Source organism: Episyrphus balteatus, chromosome 4, assembly GCF_945859705.1.
Source record: "Episyrphus balteatus chromosome 4, idEpiBalt1.1, whole genome shotgun sequence".
In the NCBI taxonomy this organism is placed as follows: domain Eukaryota; kingdom Metazoa; phylum Arthropoda; class Insecta; order Diptera; family Syrphidae; genus Episyrphus; species Episyrphus balteatus.
The window spans coordinates 68,750,022-68,771,607 of NC_079137.1; the positions used below are offsets into that span (position 1 = coordinate 68,750,022).

A 21,586-nucleotide genomic window follows, 5' to 3' on the forward strand; every position below is an offset into this window, starting at 1 on the left:
TATCCAACAGATTCTCATATATTCACCATCGTCACCCACAAAAAAGCAAAGTATCTCGAAACACCCGATTAAACCTTAATCATGAGAATTTTTCCAACCTCGAGATATATTATCCAACAATTAATAATTAAAATTGCAATTACACGTGCCGGCCGTGGCGGCGGCAACGATGACGACAATGACGCCGACGATGCCAGTGATGGCCAACGACGACGATTGCAAAAATAATATAATACTGTCCTTCAGCGACACAACACAAGTAGATATAATACTATAAACGCCCACAAAAACCTTAAATTTTTAATTAACTTCGGTTTGGGGCCTGAACCAAAAAAAAAAGGGTGCCCACAATTATAATAAAGCTGCTTTACTCCTTGTCGGTAAAAAAAAAAATGCAAAAAAAGACCTGAAATGAATACAAGAGAAAAAATTATAATTATGTATTTAAAAAAAAAAGCCATGAAAATTCCGTTTTGCCTTTAGTCCTTTTTTAACCACGACTACGACTACATTTCACATTCATGAATAAATAACCACAAAACAACGAAAATCCTTTAAATAGTAATTTGAGAAAAAATCTTTTTTTTTTCTCTCGTCTATAAGTGTGCGAAGGTTTTATTTCGTTTAGCTTATTTTTTTTTTTACCTTTTTGCACCTTGTCCCCTAAATAAATACGCGTGTTGTTCTTTGTATAACATTAAGCCTCTAAGACCCCTGTTGATTCATTTTGTGTTTTTTTTTCTCATAGTTTGAAGGAAAAAAAAAATGTTAAACAAACATTGAATATGTTTTAAATAACTTAAAGGACTTCCCCTAATTATTTCTTTTTATCTCTTTCATCCTGTTTTGGCTTCTAGGATCTCTCTAAATTGACCTAAAAAGTTCTACTTTGTCATTTTGACTTACCCCAGGTGACAACCTGTTTAAATTGCAAGGGGGGACGAATTTAGGAAGAAAGATAACAAGAAAAAGAAAGAAAATAAATAATTACCTCGGATGTAGGCGAGTCTTTGGTTGCTTCCTGTTGAAATTTGTTTTTTTTTTTTTTTGTATTTATTTTTTTATGTGACAAAGATATGTAGATAAGGATATCAGTCAATAGATTTAGGGGAATATACGCTATTTAAATAGTAAATAAAGAAACAAAGGAACTTTTGATACATTTTTTCCTGTCGGTAAGGTAAATTCAATTCATCCTAACAAAGTTCTAAAAAGTATTTATGGATTCCTTGAAATATTATTCAGTGATTGTCACCAACTTGAGTTACACTTCCTTTACTGAAAAATGCACTGCCTTACCATTTTTTTTTTTAAGCGTTGACTGTGAAAAAAAATCCCAAGGCCAGTTTTTATAAGAAGTACCCGTTTATTGTAAAAAATAATACAGAATTGTAAAATTATATGAAATATCTGCACCTCTATGACCTCTCGGAGAAAGAGGGAAAGTATCCTCGAGGAAAGTTCCATGATGTTCTTTTTCCGTGTTGGACTCCAGATAGAGTGGCAGAGATTTTTCAAATGTCCTAGAAGATCTTTGCTTAGAATTCTTTTTCAAGCAACTTTCTGAAAAGCGTTTCTCCTGTTTTGGCTGGTAATGTGGGTAATATAGTTCATTATGCCTTGATATTATGTAGATTTGTTCCTATTCTTTGTTAAAATAACTAACATCGTAAAATACAAGTGGTACACGGTGGTCTTGAAAACGCGACAGGTTTTGTAAAAATGGATCCCAAAAGTAATGATGCAGATTTGTTCGAAATGATCTCAGGATTGCAAATTTGTAAATTTCAAAATCGTACCTGATTGAGTTACAGGCATTTTACATATATACACGCTGGAGGGCATTTGGGAAAAAAATTTAAACAAAAGCACATTATAATGTCCTATACCTTTTTGGAAAGCTATAATATACTCCTTGAATTGGATGATTATTTGAAGTTGATTGAGTAAATAGTTTTTGAGAAATTTAATTTCAAAGTCAAAATTTAAAAAAAAAAATAATTTTTTGTATTTAAGTTAAATTTTTTTTTTAAATTTGAATTACAAGGTACAAGTTTTTTTTTCAAAATTGAATGTTCTATTTAGTTCTTAGTCAAATCCTTAAAAATAGATGCAAAAAACTATTCTAGTATTTCAAAAATGGGAAAAAAGATAGGCACTTTTATAGGTATTTGTTTTATTTGTTCTTAAGGAAAAATTTGTATAATGGTTATTTAATAAACAGATTTGTGAGTTCTAATCACACTTAGTGTAACTCAGAATCAACCCCAAGAACGAAGTGGTATTTTGGCTCCTTTTTTGAGGTTTTTTGTTCATTTTTGCTGTTTTTTTAATGTTTTTTTTGCCATTTTTAGAGTTTTGTATTTTTTTTTTTTTTTCATTTTTATTTTTTTTTAAGTTATTTTTATTACGTTCTGAGTATTTCAGGACTATTTTTGAAATGTAAGAGTTATAATGTTACGTATAACCGAAAAATATCCCACATTACATAGATTTCAGGACAGCTAAGGTCCTCAGGGACCACAAAACGTTTTCTCGATTTTTATCGTGAGAGCCATTTTTCATGAATCCATTTTGACTTTTCGCGTTAATTTAAAAAAAAAGAAGACGTCCTGATCAGCATCGTGTTACATTGACCTTTTTTCCATTTGATTTGAGAAAATATACATTTTTCCTTAAATCTAGAAAACTAAGATACTTTTGAACATGCGGTTTTTTGTTTTTGACTTAAAAGCAATGAGAGCATTGATTTGTATAAAAAATTTTTACCCTTTATTATACAATTGAATAAAATAAACTGAAAGAAAAAAAAATATTTTTTTCTAAAATAATAACTAAAAGTAAAGGTTCCTAGCTTTACAAAAAGATATGATACATCATTGTGTTGGCAACCTATGATTTTTAATAATTTATTCGATGAAATGTTTTCGAAGAATTTTCATTCGAAGAATTTGCGGAAAATGGAAAATCTCAAAAAAAAAAAAAAGGATATGAACACTAAATCAACCACATTAAAACAAATAATTTAAGGTTTTCTTAGAAAAAATTTGTTTTGTTTTGTTTTTTTTTTTTTTTTCTCGAATACCGACAATACATTTAAGCATCGGTTCTTCTTTGTTTCATTTAATTACATACAATTTTGAAAAAAATTAGTTTGAAATTTTTGTTTTCATTTTTCTTTTTATTTTGAGTTTGAAAAAAAAAATCTTTGGAAAAAAGATTCATTGAAACAGTTTTATTTAAATGCAAAATAAAAGTAAAGTAAAAGTTAATACCTTGACAAAAAGATATAGAACGTTATTGTGATGACAACCGTAGATTTTTAATAATTTATTCGATGAATTGTTTTCGACGAATTGTCATTCGAGGAATTGTTATTCGAAAAATTTTCATTCGAAAAATTTGCGTAAAATTAATCGAAATTCATCTTTAAAAAAATAAAAATGAAATGAACAATAACACTGGTCAACAAGGTTTTTGTTACAGACACCAAGATATACTTTTTTATAGGTTTTTTGTGAAACGTTGTGTCAAAATTTGAAAGCGATTGGCAAAGAACTTTTCGAGATTTGCTATTAAAAGCAAATAAACATGAGATATACCAAACACGTTGATTTCAACTTAAGATTTCTCAAAGAAGAAAAGAGATATTTAAAAGATTTAAACGGATCTAGAAAGACAAGATTTAGTTCTTTAAGAAACCGTTACAAATTTATTTATAACAAATAACCAAACGCTAAGAAATATCCTCGAAAACTTGGGAAAAAGCTGCATTTTCGATTTTCTAACTGGATTATTTTAGAAACGTGATGTGCTAGAATTTTTTTTACTTCGAATTCGAGCTCAGCAAACTAAAATCCTACGCATTACGGAGGGGTCAATTTGGGGAATCGAAAAATTCGGGCGAATTTTTCGATTCCGCGAATTTTGGTATTATTTCGTTTTCTAAAACGAAATAAACCCAAACTGAGAAATTGGTATTTGGACTTATTTCATTTGGCTGTATTTTACGTCATCAATTATCACAACAAAAACATTACTGTTAAAAAAGGAGCCAAGTTCTCCTATGTTGAAATTATGCTGGCACAAAAAGTACTGAGATGTAAAAGTGTACCAAGTTCTAAAGTTTTGGTTCAAATTCGTATCAATAAAATTTTGATTGTTCTCTTGACAATTTTTCTTTTAATTACCGATTTTTAAAGTTATTTCAAAAAATTGCCAAGTAAACAATCAAAATTTTATTGATACGAATTTGAACCAAAACTTTAGAACTTGGTACACTTTTACATCTCAGTACTTTTTGTGCCAGCATAATTTCAACATAGGAGAACTTGGCTCCTTTTTTAACAGTAATGTTTTTGTTGTGATTTCACTACTTTTTGCAAGGTATGGCTGTAGAATTGAAAATATCTATATTTGATGAACATTCAGTGAAAATGGGCGGTTGCCACGCCCCCTGGCTGAACTTCTCTAACTTTAAATTTTTTCCTTTGTATAAACTACCATCTCTACCATTTTACCAAATTTCAAGATTCTACGATAATCAGAAGTGCTCTATAATATTTGATGATAATTCAGCGGAAATGGGCGGATGCCACGCCCCCTGAATTGAAAATCTCAAATTTTCGATTTTTCCCTTTGTATACACCACAGTCCCTATCACCGTGTAAAATTTCAAGTTTCTACGTTAACGGGAAGTTCTCCATAATTTTGATGATCTGTCAGTGAGTGAGTGAGTCAATCAGTCAGTCAGTCAGTCAGTCAGTCAGTCAGTCAGTCAGTCAGTCAGTCAGTCAGTTACGGTTTTTGCGATTTTTGAAGCCCTATATCTCAGAAACTACTCATCGTAAAAGGCTGAAATTTTGTGAAGAGTTTGGTTTTGACAAGCTCAATAAATGTAGCGAGTTTGAAATTTCTAGCATCTTTGGTGTGGAAGTTAGAGGGGGGTCGAAAATGGCCTGAGTTGTTTCCTGTAAATAAGGGTGTAGTGCCAAAGTTGCTAGAGAACTTGGCTGGGCACTACCGTGCCCCTTGATTTTTCGTTAAATTGTTTTCGAAGTATTGTTTTTCAAAGAATTGTTTTCGATAAATTGCCATTCGATGAATTGTCATTTAAATGAATTGTTTTCGACAAAATGCTATTCGACGAATTGGCATTCGAAAAATTGCCATTCGAGGAATTGTTATTCGCTGAATTATTTTTTTCGATGAATTGTGTTCGAAAAATTGTAATTTTACAAATTGTTTTCGATGACTTTTCCGTAAATCCACTACCTTACCTAAAACTCACCAAGTTTTTTTTTACAAAAGATCATTTTGAGATCTATCTAGAGCAAGTTTCAAAGTTAAAAATTAGTCGAGGTATGAGGTAAGGCAGTGCTCTCATACCTAAGTGTCACTTCCTTTATTCTTAACAGGTTCGATGGATAGCAAAATAGGTTGACAAAGGAATGGAATGTGCGGAAATCTATGATTCAAGTGGATAGTAGAATAGAGTTGATATACTTTGTTTGTATTTCATACAGCACTACCTTATCGACAAGATAATATCAATTTTTTGTAATAGATCTCTTTGATAGATTTTAAACGAACTTCAAAGTAAATATTTGAGTATGGCAGTTCAAGTGTCATTTGAATCGATGGTCGGTAAGGCAGCGTATATTTTTCACACAAATTTCCTTTAAATTTGAAATAGAAGAAATTTATTTGAAAGCGCAAAGCAAATTGAACAAATCAAATAAATTAAGGGATAAAAATCATTTTGTACCCTCAAACTATTTTTTACTTGTCGGTAATATCAACAAGCGGTCTTGGATGATGTTATATACCCAACAGCTTATTGCAACCGCATAAATCAACATCAAAGTCCATTAAATTGTGGCTTAGCACTGGAAATATATTCGTTTTAGTGTTGGAATAGAAATCGACCAAGGGTTTGTTAGTTGTTTTTTTTTTAGCAGAAATAGATAAAACCCTGTCAAGCTGGCGACACACGCACACATCGTAAAAAAAAAAGATATAAAAACCTCTAAGCACACAAGCAGAAAAAAAGTGATACTAAAGTATCATCTGCACATGCACAACAAAAAAAAAAATAATTCGCAATGTATTGTTGGGATGATAGTAGTGTTTGTCAATGAGTTTTAGTTTTGGTATAAATGACTCATCATCATAGGATACACTCCACCACATCTTTTTCTAACGACGAGCCTTGTATCTGTACAACAAATACCTACCCCAAGCGTGAATATTTCAGTCAGTAGTTTAGTTATACCATCAAGAAAAACCATATATACAGAGACTATGGACGGGAGAAAAAAAAAAGCCTCGATGATAGATGGAGCTATTTGTAGGTCAGCAGCAATTGAATCTCTTTATTTTGTTCTTGTGGCTTGTGTGGATTTTTATGGTTTTTTTTGCTTAGAGATCCTGTATGTGAGCTGTATACGGTAATAGTCGTAGTTTTTTTTTTTTTTTTGTGGGAGTATTTATTATTGAATATGAAATCTAAAAACCCTTCTAGCTGCAGGAGGTTAACTTTGAACGTTGTTGGCCTGACAAGGAGTAATATTTATAGCTGTGTGATGCTTGTTCTGCATTTTTATTTTAGCAGTCAATGGAAGTCCTGTTGGGGTTAAATGACTTTTCTAGTTTTTTTTTTATAACCCTCCAAAAAAAAATAGAAATAGTAATATGAAATATTTGAAAGGGTGTGGTGTCAAAAGATAAAATATAACAAGTTCAAATAAATAAGTCATGCGGAAATACAAAAATTTTGTTTTTTATTTTATAAACATTTATAAATTATTTTATAAACATCTATTAAATATGGATGACATAGCAAAAATAGTTTACTATCTAAATCTTCGCCTTTAACTTTTTAGTAACACAGTTTCACATTATTTTCTTGTGACCAGTGAACTGTACTTCTTAGATCTTTATTTATTTGGACTGTTGCATCCTCCCACCATTCCAATACGATAAGAACTGAGGGTAGTTATTAAAATAACCTAAAAAGAAGTGGACCTATGATTGAACCCTGAGGAACACCAATTTTGAGAGAGAATTAGATTGCAAGAGCTAACAAAAAAACTGCTTGATTTCATTGAGTAAAATACTCTGTATTCTCTTGGGGTTCTAGATGGCACCAAAGGAGACAATTTTACATAGCCTATGACCATTGAAAAAGCAAGACGCTTCTTACGATACCTTATTCAGAAAATTATGATAAGCAGTTAGGAAGTTATGGGGGAACATACAAGGTCACTTCTCTAAATCGTTAAATACAGAATCGCCCCTTTTTTACTTCAAATGGTTTTTCATGTTTTAACCCATTAGTCGAACTACACAAACAGACCTTTTATCAGGTGGTTCTGAACTATAACATACTAAAATTTCATTAATAGCACTTTTCTATAATTAAGTACAGGTCCTCGGACATTTCGCACTGACCTGTCTAAGACAATTTCCCACTTAAAATGTTTGGTGATAAGATTACTTATATTTACTTAGGTACTATAAATAGCACTGGTCTGCAAGGAAATCCTACTATTAATAAAACTATACTGTTCTAAAGGATTTTTGTATGCTGTTTCCGAATACGAAGTCAGAATAAATCAGAATTGGTCTAGCACGTCACATTTTATAGATATTCCCGTTCGAAAATCTCAAAAACCCATTTTTTGCTGTTTTCGAAGCAATACTTTTGGATAAGGTAATCTTTTTCAACTAAATTTATTATTTGTTTTTTTTTTCAAATTCAGTTTTAATCTTCTCAATATCTCTTTTCTTCTCCGAACTCCGAGATATCTAAATTTAAGTAAGTTTAGTAGATCAACCGAATCTAAAAGGTTTATTTTCTACAAACTACTCATATTTTTCAAAAATCATTAAAATAAAATTGTATTCACGTGCTAGAATTTTTCTGAAAAAAGATTTGGATTCAGGAAAGTCAAATCTTTCATAATTTCAAAAAATTATTTGAAAGAGAGAGAGAGAGAGAAAAAAAAATAAATTTTGCAGACCAATGTAGTCAATTTATACCTAAAGTTACACTGCCGTACCATTTTTTTTAGGTGTACTTCATTGAGAAGCACTTAACTGTCAAATATTGGGAACTTACTTGAACTTTTTATGTAAGAATATGCACTACCTTACCATTTCTTAACTTAGGGCCTTGTAACGCAATAAGCACTTATCTTCAGAGACGGTAATGCAGTGTACATTTTTAAGTGGAAATAATGGCATTTATTTATATGCCAAACTGCACACTGCCTTACCATAACAAGCAATTAAGTATGTTTATGTAATATCAAAGGCTAAAGTGGCACTTTCCATGTAAACAACTATATGAACTACCTTACCATCTCATTAAATTTAATTTTATTGATACAATATCAGCAAGAAACATTAGTAAAACTTTTCTAGATTAGACAATATTCACGGTTAGATAAACTAAAGGTGGAAGAAATAACTACAGTTACCAACTAATTGGACAATTTCTTAAAGGTTAACATTCGTATTACATAAAATGTATTATTATCTCATTGCCATAACTTTGTAACATAACTCTTAACTTTACTTGCATCTCTCTCCCAAATAAGATAAAAAAAAAAACAATAACAAAGACGGCGGAACGTATATAAAGTGAAAATTTCACTTACAATGATGAAAATGAATTTTTGCAACACAACATCCATAAATAAATAAAAACTGAAATAAAAAAAAAGAAAAACAATAACATGCTCTGTTATACGCGATTATTATTATTTCCATTAACTTTTTCCAATTGTTTCTTTTTTTTTCAATTTTTTTCTTGTCATGTTTTTGTTTTTTTCTCTTCAAGATGTAAGCATTGTTTATATGTAAAACAGTATTCATAATCATTATGAGTTCACCATCAACCAACGAAACAGGTGCGTGGTAAAATATTTGAAATTGAAATAATGTAAAACCCAAACGCAAAAAAATGTTACATAAGAAAAATGTGTCGCAATGTAATATACAGATGTTGCTATATTTCCTTTAACTCTATAACAAAAAAAAAAACAAAAAAACCATCTCAACCTTAACATGAAAAAGGCTTAAAAACTATTTCAGAGTGAATCTTATATACATGCAAATAAACATAAATTATTTATTGAAAGCTTAAAAGCTTTTTTTGGTGAAGGTTTACTTAAAAGAGACTTTTCACTTCCTAACTTAAAAAAAAAAATCATGTGTGCAATTCACACGTGGTAGAAGTGAAACCTTAAAAAATAATTTTTCTTGCAAAAAAAAAAAAAAAAAATAGAAAAAATCTACCTATTTTTATTCTATCACCTTCAAATCCATGTTTTTTATATGACAACCTATATAAATTTTATATCATCTGAAAGCTTATTGTCCAAGCTCAAAATATATATATATCGATCAGGTCTATGAGACATCTACAAAAAGAGCTAACATTTTTTGAAGTCGATGAAATTTCATCCAAAAAGCAAAAAAAAAATGTATTTTTATGTTCTCATGCTATTAAATCAATTTTTTTGTTTGACAACCTATAAAAAACTTTATACCATGTGAAAGCTTATTGTTTCACCTTGTATAATGATGCATAAATCTTATTTCAAAGATGTCTACAAGAGAAGTTAGAATTTTTTAAAGTCAACCATTTCGAATTTCCAGACTGAGATTACGGTACTTCCTACACTGGTAGCTGGTCATCGCCAACAGATCTCCACAGGTGTTTTATGGTATTTTTAATTTTTTTTTTCAATTTAAGATTGTGTAACTTGTAGAGCACGTTACGTTATGTGTTATATATTAAATAAAAGGTTATGTTATCAGCATGCGTATTAAAGTTAAATCAAATGTGTATGTGCACTAGATCAAAAGATATAACGTGTGTTGGAAAAGAACATCTTTTTACCGTTATCTCCGAATTTTAAATATGAAATTATTTGAAATTTTGTACAATTATAATTTATTTAATTACCTATCTAAAGTGCAAATTTCATTCATCTATCTATTAAAACAAAAAAGTTATAGCAAGTTGAAGTCGTGTCGCGTTTGTGTTTCATCTTGTTTCAAATCACTACGATACTAAAGAAGTTTTCACTTCAAAAACATGCATTGTTACACCTAATAAAACAGTACCTACACTGTCCTTCTAATATAAACACAGCGTGACTACATGATATTAATTTCACCATAAACAAACCGATTCATTAATAAAAATTTACTCAAAACATTAAAAAAAAGCATTTGCTCGGGCCATGAACTTTTTGCAATAAATGTTGTCTGACACACAAAGTATCAACGCGCCGCCTTGTCGGTCATACAGTAGAGCATTCGATATGAAAAAGTCGGAAATGATTCTAAACTTTGAACTTTATTCTTTTTTAAGCAGTTCCTTTTGTGTTGATTGAAATTGCAACCAAACATACCTAAACGTCAAATAATTAAAATGGGTGTGTTCATAGATCAATTTATATGAATATGAAAATAATGATCCGTGTGACGTTTGTCACTTTTGGTTCTGACATAAATTAGTCAATAAATACTAGATCTGTTTGGTTACTGTCTAAAACTGAAATATTTCTACTTTCTTCAACATTTTCAAACTAATTCCTATTTGGATACTCTCAAACTGTGAAGTTGTTGACAAAAGAGCGAGCTCGCAAGAGAATAAACAACTGCCCCTTCTAGCGATTTTCAGCCCAAAAAATTTCTTCAGACAAAATATGAGTTCTGTCAAAAACCAAATTACAACAACAAATAAGAAATAATTTGCTTACAAACAGTTGGAAATTTGTTGCTTGATGGAAAATATTGATCATTTTTAGTAAAACTGTTGGTATTTAATAGTTTTATAATGTTTTCTCAAGTTTACTGAATTTAATCTTTTGAAATTAAATAACAATGTTTTTTTTTTGCAGTTTTCTTTTTTTCGTACTTTTGAACCATTTTTCTTTCTCTGAGAGAATTTTAATCCCGTTTTTTTATATTTGAAAGGTAACAATTTTTGGTCTCAAACCTTACCATGAAAATAACTGCTAATCGTCCTCAAACTACCTTATCATTCCTATTGCAGCGCATAAGTTTTCATTTTAAAGGGCTTTCGACTGAATTCCTAAATTCGCAAACAGATCTGTTGCAAGGATCTGATCGTGATGAGATGAAGGTAAAGCAGTGGGACACTACAAAACTATTGACAAACCTTTTTTGACGTCTGGGAATTCAACTTAATAAATTTCTTTACTATTTCTGCTGCAGCGCAAACTTAGACTCAATTCGGCTGAGTTCATTAATGCATCATGCTTTTGCATTAAAAATATTTCTGGGGCAAACGTGATGCTTTGTAGTTGACGTAGTGTTTCCTTTCCCTACAAAATGTTCTGAAAAAAAGCAGTGAAGCGTTTATGAATTCAGCCATATTTAGCAGTTTCAGTATTTTTTTAATTTGTTTTAGTTTTTTTGCATCTATTCATCGATTTGAAGGAATGGTAAGGCAGTGTCAATTTAACATTGAAACAGACAGTTTTATTGTAAACGTAAGTAGCCAATATTGGGAACTAGAGTGGCACTTCGCAAAAATATACAAATTTGCACTGCCATGCCATACTTTCATTTACTCGTGTTTACTGTCAAATTGGCTAGTTTCCAATACTGAGCAGTTAAGTCTGAGATACGCGCCAATGACATTGACTCTAAAGAGTTTATACACCCTAAAACTACCATATCGACCTAAAACAACTTTTACATCAATATATTTATGTTTTATACAGCAAATGCATTTTATGATTCTATTTTTTTTTTGCAGCTTTCTGTGCAATTGAAAAGTCAAGTAAGTAAGGATTCGATTTACAAAGTTTAACTGTCATTTTCTAAGTGAAAATGTGCACTACGTTATCCTCCTTTGACATTTATTGTAACTTTACGTTTCTTTAATTTTTTTTTCCGTAGAAGTATAATCGGTATATGTGATGAAAATAAAAATATGTATATTTTATCCATTTTTTGAACTATTCTACCCCACTGTATAATCTATTTTTCAAAGGTGACTGCAACAGCAATGTACTTTGCACTCTCAGTGTCATAGCTGCTTTAACAATCGAACGTAATTAATTAAACTTTAATTGATTTATTGATTTAGCAGGACACATTTCCCTGTTAATAGTGGGCGTGGGGGGTGTTTTGTTATGAACAGTATATCCAAGAGAGGTGGGTGTGTTTGTGTTTATATGTGTGTGAGGAAGTTGTGGCCAACCACACTGTTATGAATGCTTAAGCACCTGGTTAGTTTGCTGTTGCGTTAAATATAATTATTGCACGTTTATCATGTATGCAGGTAATGTGTGTGTGTATTTATTTTGAAAACAAAAGCATTCATCAACCAATCCCGCATCACTTTCGGACACGTTTTCCAAATTGATTTTCAATTATATTTTGAAAATGGATAGGATACAGCTATACGTTAATTAAAACACACAAAATCATTGGGTGTTAATGTGCATTGTTTTTGTGTGATATTCAATTCGATTCACATAAACGAAAAAAAAAATTAAATTTTCAAGTCATTGGAAGGCATTGAGGAAAATCAATTGCATCGAAGAAAAATTAACGAAAACGACAGAAGAAAGAATGGAAACGAAAAGAAAAATTATCGCCTCAGAAGCATCCACTTCGTTCTTGAGAAATTCACACTAGGGTTGCCGCTTCAAAATATTTAAAAGTTATCCTAAAAGAGAAACAGAAGATACCTACTTATTATTTAACGAAAGTTTCTTTAAAGGCCTAGCGAGTTTATTGGCAATTTATCCTAACCTACACTGAAATGAAATATCATAACATCACTTTTAACATTTATTTTTTTAATCAAAGAATTAATTGCGAAAAGCAAAAAGTTTATGCATTGAGCTGTCAAAAGTGAACGAAAACTTGAAGAAACAACTAAGATCGTTTATTTTTACTGCAAATCTATCATTTCAAATGCAGTTAGATAAAAATAAATAAAAACTTAACTTCATGCCTAGCGGGACTATACAAATTAAATGCATTTAGGTGTCAAAACTTAACGAAACAAGGTTTCAAATTTATTCACACGCGTGGTATCATTTAAAGACTTTGAGGAAATCGTTATTTCAATTTATTTCTCCTAATTATGATTTTCTTTGGGTGTTGCTTGGTTTGGACGAAAGAAATTGCGGCGTATAAATTAAAAGAAACTATATTTTAAACTTGACGAAAAATTTCTTTTAAGATCTATCATTTTTTTAAGAATATTACTTTTTAAAGTTAAAACTGAAAATATGCTAAGGTAGTGTGACTATATTTAATTATATGAAGGCCAAATCTGAGCCCTGGCTAACAAGTTATTTAACGAAAAAACGTAAAATAACGTGAGGCTTAACTTAGCGAAATCTTATTAAAAACTATCAACTTCACAGTGAGCACTTAATCTAGTCGACGGTAATGTAGGTACCAGTATTGACCTTTGGAACTGATCCTAGAGGTTGCACTTAGCTTAACAAAAAAGCTTCTGCATCAAATTTAACAATATGCCACAAACGAATAGAAACTTGACGAAACATACTACAAACTTGACGAAACATACTACAGTACATTTTAAAAACCGAAAGTATAACTTAAGTTAACAATATTTGTTTCTTTTCATCAAAAATGCAATAAGCTGGAAAATAGTGAAAAAGAACTTAACGAAAAAAACAATAATAAAATTCTTTTATCGAATTCATTTTGGACAGATAGCTCTCAAACGTAAATGAAAACGTACGAGTAGTTAAACGAAAACATGGCTTGATGATAACTTAACGAAAACTTATTAAAAAATATCACAATAAATGTCAGAAATGGGCGATGTCTTATTTCTTAGACTAAGGGTCATTATAACAGTTAATACATTTATACACGAATGGTAAAGTAGTGCACAGTTTACACAGATAGTGGCACTTAAGTGCTCAATATTGGAAACTTACGTGATACTTCCTATGTAGGTACAAATATACACTGCCTTACCAACCTTAAACTTAAGTGTTGACCTTAACTTGCAAAAATTGTTTCGTTCAGTTGTTAAACTTTTGTATCTATTAAATTCAATTAAGTTAGCAAAAAATTAAATTTCAAGTATATTTTCTTCTATGAAATTATGTTTTGAAATTAAGTTACAAAGGCAACCATTATTTTTGTATCATCGCCAAATAAGAGATAAGGGAGAGTAAATTTGTCAAGCGTAAAGTTGTTGCCCTTACTCTTTAATCAATCATTCTACGGAACGGAACTTTTTCTCGGAATAAACTTACACAAAAAAAAAAAACTAAAGCAAAAAAAAAAATAATAATCCTCCAGAGATCTTAGCATAGGTACACAAACAGATGACGATAATGTTGCATCACTTGCTTGACTTCCTTGGAAAGTATCTTAAAGATACTTAAAGAGAGCTTTCTTTTTTTTACGTTCTAGTCGTTGTCGTCGTCTTCTTCTTTACATTACGAGCGAGTGTGGATTTCTTGTTGACGTCATCTGACGACATTGAAATCAAGATAATAAATTGCCAACCCCCTCTGAACGAAAAAAAAAAAAGTAAAATGAGAGGGGCAATGAAGTTTCTCAAAATAAGGAGAAAAAAGTGGGTGGTATATTGCAAGGGTGGTGATGATGGTTAAGAACGAATGGATTTATAATAACGACGACGTCGACGAAGACAACGACCAAGGTACACTTATGGGTATTCTAGAGGTTGTCATTGATGTGAGAATATTTACAATTCCACCAGCTATCAAGTGGAATTTTCCAGGATCTATACCAAACCAAAAATGACAAAAAAAAAGTTATAACATTGTATACAAATATAGTGACAAGAGAGAGAAAAAAAAGTGAGATATTATATTCAAATTGCGTCGATATGGTTCGAAATATAAAGATTTCTCATCACGTTTCAGATGAATGGATTCTCATAAATCAGGCCTATTTTTTTTTTAACTAAGCCGAATTTAACGAAAGACCGACGACAATGTTGAAAGTTTTTCGTTTTTCTCCGATTTATTGGACCAAAATCAGTTTTTTGAAAGTCCACAATTTTAATTTGAAATTCTGAATTTAGAGATTGGGACATGTGAATTTGTTCAGTTCTTGTGGGTAATCAAGTGGAAAATTGTTAAAAGTTATAGTGAAAGAAATAACGAAATTATATTGGAATTTACTTTTTTTTTTATTTTCTCGGAATGACATGCTTTGTTATCATAAAAAAAAAGGGATATGGGAGCTTTTGAATTTTTTATAGAGTTTTCTTTTTTAAATAAAAGGGAAAAACTTCCAGGTGATGCGACGAAAAAAAATAAAAAATATTACGTTCGCTTTCAAAAGATTGCTTTAACATTTTCGATGTATTTGGTTATTAAGAGGGTTTTAGTAATTTTTTATAAAGGACTTCTTTTTAAGTCGAATAAGTTCCAGTTAAGTGGTGACATTTCTTATGTTAAGTTTTGGACCGCTTTTTGATCTCTTAACTTTAATATTGACTGCGAAACTGTGTCTTTTATAGTTCACACTTAAGGTAAGAAGGTAAGGTAGTTCGATTTTTTATATTACAAGAAATGTAAGTTTAGTTTAAAATATTGACCACTGAAGTTAGTCGAAACCTTTTTTTTTTTTAGAAAAGCAAACATAGCAATAGGAAAAATGTATACATATCGCCAATCGTTGATTAAGACAGTCTAAGTCGATACTCGAAATAAGGATTATTCATCTAATGCCGTAAATGCGGAAAAGTTGTAAATTTAGCAACAAACTTTCGATTCCAGAAGATTTCGTTAAAACAAAAAGTACATATAATGGATTCTGGTAACTTAAATAAATGTCAAACACAAATGTCACTTCGATTTAAATTTGTTTTCTAAATTTTTGTTACTAGCCGCGTTTAACAGATTCGTGAGAATTGTCAAAAGCAAAGCTGTAATTTTTTGTTTTGATTTAATTGTGTGAATATTTCTCGTGTGCCCGTGATTTTTACAACTAAAAACAATTTGTAATTATATTTTTCGCAGAAAAAAAAACAAAAAAAATAGAAAAAAATAAACGAGAAACGATAAACGAAAAATTCACATAATTTACAATTTGTTTTTTTTTTTTTGACAACTGACGTTTAAATGACTGTTCTAACTTGTTCTGACGTTTCTCACGAAACTGTGCTGTCCTATCCTGTTCTGATCTAGAAAAATCCTCGTTGAACACAACTAAGGATCAGAAATAATTTAAAAGAGACAACAAAATGTAAACCGGCGTAGAGTTCGAAATTTGTATCAAATTTGACATTTACTACGAAAGTTCGGCCCGTTGCAATGGCGGAAGTTAACGAAACTGAATAGAACACCTATTATGGTATGTGACATAAATAAGACTGTGTGTTTGCTCGTTCGCTACAGCTGTCTTACAGTGTTGCCAGAGAATTTTAGAGGCAAGGAGCCGAATTTTAGAAATCTTGGAGCCAAAAATCGCCAATTTCAAAAATTGTTCATAAAAACTCATATTAATGTATTTTGTACAATTTTTTTAATCATTTTTTTCCAACATCAAATTAACTTAGATATATGATAACATAAACAAAAAATTATTTGAAATTTGTGCATTCTTCTGAACTTTAAGAGGCTTTTTCTCAGAAACTGAAGGAACTTTTGAAATAAATGTTTCACAGATCGATAAAACTAAACCCTTAATTTTAAAGACCTTAAAATATCCAACCTAAAGAGAAGTGGACTTCACCCATTATAATTCTGAACGCCTCATATATGAATGAAAATGGAAGAAGGTACATTCACAATTGCGCTTTTCAGCAAGACGTGTCAGATTCTACTTCGAAGAAGTTTAGTTCTACTTCGAAGACTTTTAAGGCGTGATCACAATAATCAAGTACTTTTGTTATGAAAGTTTTTAATTTTGATGGAGCCAAAAATCGCCAAATTGAAAGCCTAAGGAGCCAAATTTTGATAAATCGGAAATCAGAATTTGAAGGAGCCAGAGACCGGACCGGCTATAAGCTATATATAGCCAAACCAATTTATAGCCAAACTTGGTCTTAAGTTTTGTTAAGTCTATTATAGTTGGGCTTTTGCTCTCATGACATCTATAGTTTTTTTTATAAAAATTGATGACACCATTAGGTCAAATCAAATTAAACAATTTTTATTCTAAGTTTTGACTTTTGAAATTTTATTAAAAAAAAAAACTTTTATTGAAAACAACAATTTTTAAACAATAAAAAATACTTCAAAAATATAGTTTAAAAATTCAATAATACGGATAACAGTTACAAAACCAAATAGAGTGAAAAAAAAATATTTTATTTTTAGTAGAAGTAATTAATATCACTAATCGACATATTCTGCCCCATTGTGCGGCACGCGTATGTCAAATACGATGTTTTAATCTAAAAGACCAAAATCTGTACGTGGGTACCAATCTTAGAAAATCTAATGCTAGGCAACATTCAAAGAGAAATGCCATAACCGTGATTATTTTAGAAAGACATAGCCCAATCAAAAGGGTTTAAGAATGATTTCAGGTAAATAGGATTCAGGTTCTGGATTAGCCGACACGACTCCTGATTTGAATCTCATTGAAAATCTATTCTATGCTTTTCCTTTAAAACACTGCCATATCGACATGCCACTTTGCTGCAATTGCAGTAGATCTATTGCATTTCTTGCAAAAAATAAATCTACTGCCACTTAATCAAATCTACTGCAATTCTTCAAATCAAATTCCAAGTGTTTTAAGAAAATAATAAACCAACTTCTTTGTAATAAATAGTATTGAAATGTACAAAATCAGCTCTTAACTCAAAACCAGCTCTATAAAAGAATAAAAGCTGCAAAACATCAAGATCAACACTGTTTTAAGTGTTTTTGGCCCAACAGATAGAGCCTGGATCCGTGAAAAAAAATCTAAAAGGAAGTACAAATGCTTAATTTAAATTCTGTACATGAGTTTGGCTGTAATAAGAAAGGTATTTTGACTGTTAGTTAACATACGGGTATTTTGCTTGTTAAATAAAAAATCTACTGCCAATTTTTTTAATCTACTGTATTTTTTTTATGGATCTACTGCGAAAATTTTTTTTGGAAGTGGCAACACTGTTTTGGACTTTGCAACTTTTTTTACGTGTCGAAGTACTTCGAAAGAAATCTAACCCGTAGCATGATTAGACCCAACTTTAGAAAGTGGTCGCAAGTGCTTGGTTAGCTAACGTAACGTTTTTGTTGCAAGCAATTTTGTTGAAATTCATATTTGTTTTCGAGCGCTGAAATAAAAAAAAAATATTGGCCCTTTTTTATTGAGTTACAAAGTGAAAAAGTACAAAAGTGAAAATTTTCATACTTATTTTTTGATGGTTTTCCGGAATGGATAACTTACAAAAATGATGCAGAAAACTTAGTTTTTGGTTTAAAAAACAATTTGTATATACTCTTTTTCAAATGAGAGAAACAAATATTTTTACTCTTGTACATTCGCAAAAAGTGGCCAATGAAGTTATTCTGGTTCTTCTTGGCCTACATTTATAAGGGGAGCGGGTCATAATTCTGCTTGTCAAAATTCTGTACGACAAAATTCTGTGGGGTCAAAATACTGTAATACCATAATTCTGTACGTCATTATACTGTAAATACAAAATTCTGTACGTCAAAATACTGTATCAACAAAATACAGACATGCAAAATTCTGTTTTGTAAAATTCTGTAAGGCAAAATACTGTATATCAAAATTCTGTAAAAATGCTGTAAAAAATATCGTTTTGATAATGTAAAAAAGTGCGCGCGCACTTTTTTACATTATCAAAACGATATTTTTTTACAGCATTTTTACAGAATTTTGATTTACAGAATTTTGATGTACAGAATTTTGAAATACAGTATTTTGACCAACCAGAATTTTGCTATACAGAATTTTGACTTTCAGAATTTTGTTCCTACAGCATTTTGCACGTACAGAATTTTGACATACAGTATTTTGGCATACAGTATTTTGAATACAGAATTTTGCAACATACAGAATTTCGACCCCAACCCATTTATAAGTTATTGATACTGGGCAAATGGCTTTCCACGCCATCTAGATTTCACATTAGGTAACATGAAAAAGGGGCTTTTCATATTGAGGATAGTCAAGTTATAGATCGTGACATGAAAAACAAAACGATAAAATTAAATGTTTCGCTATCTCGTTGGATTTTTGAAATATGGCAACCAAAAAACCCTTTAATTTTTCTATACATTTAACATTTTGCATGAAAATCATATACAATTTCTTCCTTCCTTTAATTCTCTGATGATTATGGAATTTAGGTAAAAAGTTACCTGCAAAAACAAGTGACAGTTTCTTCAACATCCAATGGCAATGTTATTTGTGGCGGATGTCTAGGCACCGCTCTTCCGGGTATATTCCTTGATCGACTGCTGGTCGACGATGTCGACGTTGATGATGTCGATGCATTCGAAGCAACAGGAGTTTGTGGATTTGAGTCTGTATCAGAAGGAACGGCAGAATAACGCACAAGTATAGCCCGACTGACCCGATTACTGCCAGTTAGGTTTGACAGAGCCCACATCATTTTTAATCAGAATGATTTTTGTTTTTAAATGTTCGCGGCGTCTTTTGAAAACGAAATCCTTTTTTTTATAAATCCGATTGGATTTATTTTTTTGTTTCAGTAAACCACTCTAAAACCTTATTTTTTAAACTGGATTTTTTAAATCGAGAGTGTATAATGCGATTGAGGTTGTCTAGGGAACGAAGCTTTGTAACTATGTGAAACTATTCTTTTACACAGAGAAATACACACTAAGAGGGCTGTTTTTTGCTAGCAATTTTTTTACCCCAAAACCATTATTTTTTTTTTTTTTTTCATTTTGCAAAATGCAATCTGCATAGAGCTACTACTAATTAAATTAAAATGTCAAGGATTTTTTATTTTGTATTTTTCTCCACCCACTGTGCGAGTGCGAGTGAAAACCAGAAAACAAAAAAAAAAAAGATAAATAAGAAAATAAAAAAAAACCTTCATAGTGTCTGTTACTAAGTTGTCAACCATTGAGTTGAGTTGAGGATTGGAATTGGAAGTAGGTAAAAAAGCAAAAATAGCGGAAGAAACTATTGATCGGTGAGTGGTAAATGCTTGAAGGGATGCAATAGGTTTGACTTTATGGTTGCTTTGGCTGAGAAACCCTTTTTTTTTTTATTTTTTTTTTTGTCAAAGAAAATGTATGGCATTAAGGCTGAAAATCAGAAAATTAAATAAGAGTGAAATATTATGTTTGAATGTATGGCGGGGAGGTACTATTGCCAATTACAAAATCAGTTAGTTGGTTATAATGATATTATAATAATTTATAAGCTTGACTTATTTTTAAAGCCGTTTGTTGCTTTCTCTATGTTGCGTAAGACAATATAATAGGTAAGAAATGAAAGAAATGTCTATTCTACAGAAAAGGAAATGACTCATTTTATTTAATGTTAATGTTAAAGGTTTGGGTTTCTATGTAAACTTTTTGGTCAAAACATTATAAGAGTGATTGGTATTTTTGAATAAAAAATTTAAAAAAATATGTTCACTAAGTAAATATGAATTTAAAACTATGTATTTGATGACTGCCTAATGCCTTGACAGTCATATAAGTTGGAATTATGAAGAGAAGCACTATTCAAGGTAGCTCAGACTAAGGAAGCAGACTTGCAGACTTCGGAAAATTATTTTTCAGCTAATGGTTGCAAACATGACCAATTGATTTGTTAAGCTTCATTGATAAGACATGTTCATAGTAGTTTCGATGCTGGGAAAATATGAGATCTGTTTCAATGAATATCAATTAACCAAATTCTTTATACTTACATACTTCTTTTATCTAACTTGTATTTTTTGAGTTACAGACTTTGTGTAATATGTAAAAAAAATATAATCTTTTTTTTAACTTAATTTCATTATTCTCTTGTTTTCCTTTGGCCAAAGGAAAACAAGATTTTAATCTTCTCCACTTTTTTGATTACTAATGTCGATAGTTCAACTTTAGAGCAGTCTTTAATAAATAAACAAACCAAAAATCCAATTGTTTGAATTAATTTTCAATATTTTATTTCGGGCCTTTAGATTTTTTAATTTGGAATGAATATATTTTAAGTATTTAGGCCCATTTGCTCATACGGATCATAAATTTGATTCATAGCTAGGTCGAACATAGTCCTTGTGTTTTACTTAGTTTATTCTAAGTTGTTAAAAAAAATGTATGTTTAACCTAGCAATGTTTTACTTTCATGCGAGAAATCGCTGAGAACTTCAAATTCGAATGTCAAATCGATACAAACGTCAGTTAATTTTATTTTTTTTGAGCAATTAAGCTGAAATTTTTTAATAATTTTGTTATTTTGTGGTTTTATATTGCAAAAATTAATTAAATATAGTGAAACTATTCATGTGATGGAAATTTTGTACAAATGTGTTTGTGTGTCACAATTAAGTGACAGAAAATTGACAAATAAATGAAAAAAAATTGACAAATACTTCTGTAAACATTTATGCGAACAATTGTATCATGGTTAA

At 30.5% G+C, this 21,586-nt stretch overlaps 1 protein-coding gene across 1 annotated transcript in view; it reads right to left on the minus strand.

Annotated features, from left to right (window-relative positions):
• The window catches only part of LOC129918870 (MOB kinase activator-like 2), a 232,666-nt gene extending 212,768 nt beyond the window's left edge, over nucleotides 1-19,898 (minus strand). The window contains exon 1 of the mRNA XM_055999616.1: nucleotides 19,350-19,898. Within this exon, the coding sequence (XP_055855591.1) occupies nucleotides 19,350-19,603 (254 nt within the window). The 5' untranslated portion in view covers nucleotides 19,604-19,898. The remainder of the gene's footprint in view (nucleotides 1-19,349) is intronic.
• Nucleotides 19,899-21,586: the final 1,688 nt, after the last annotated feature.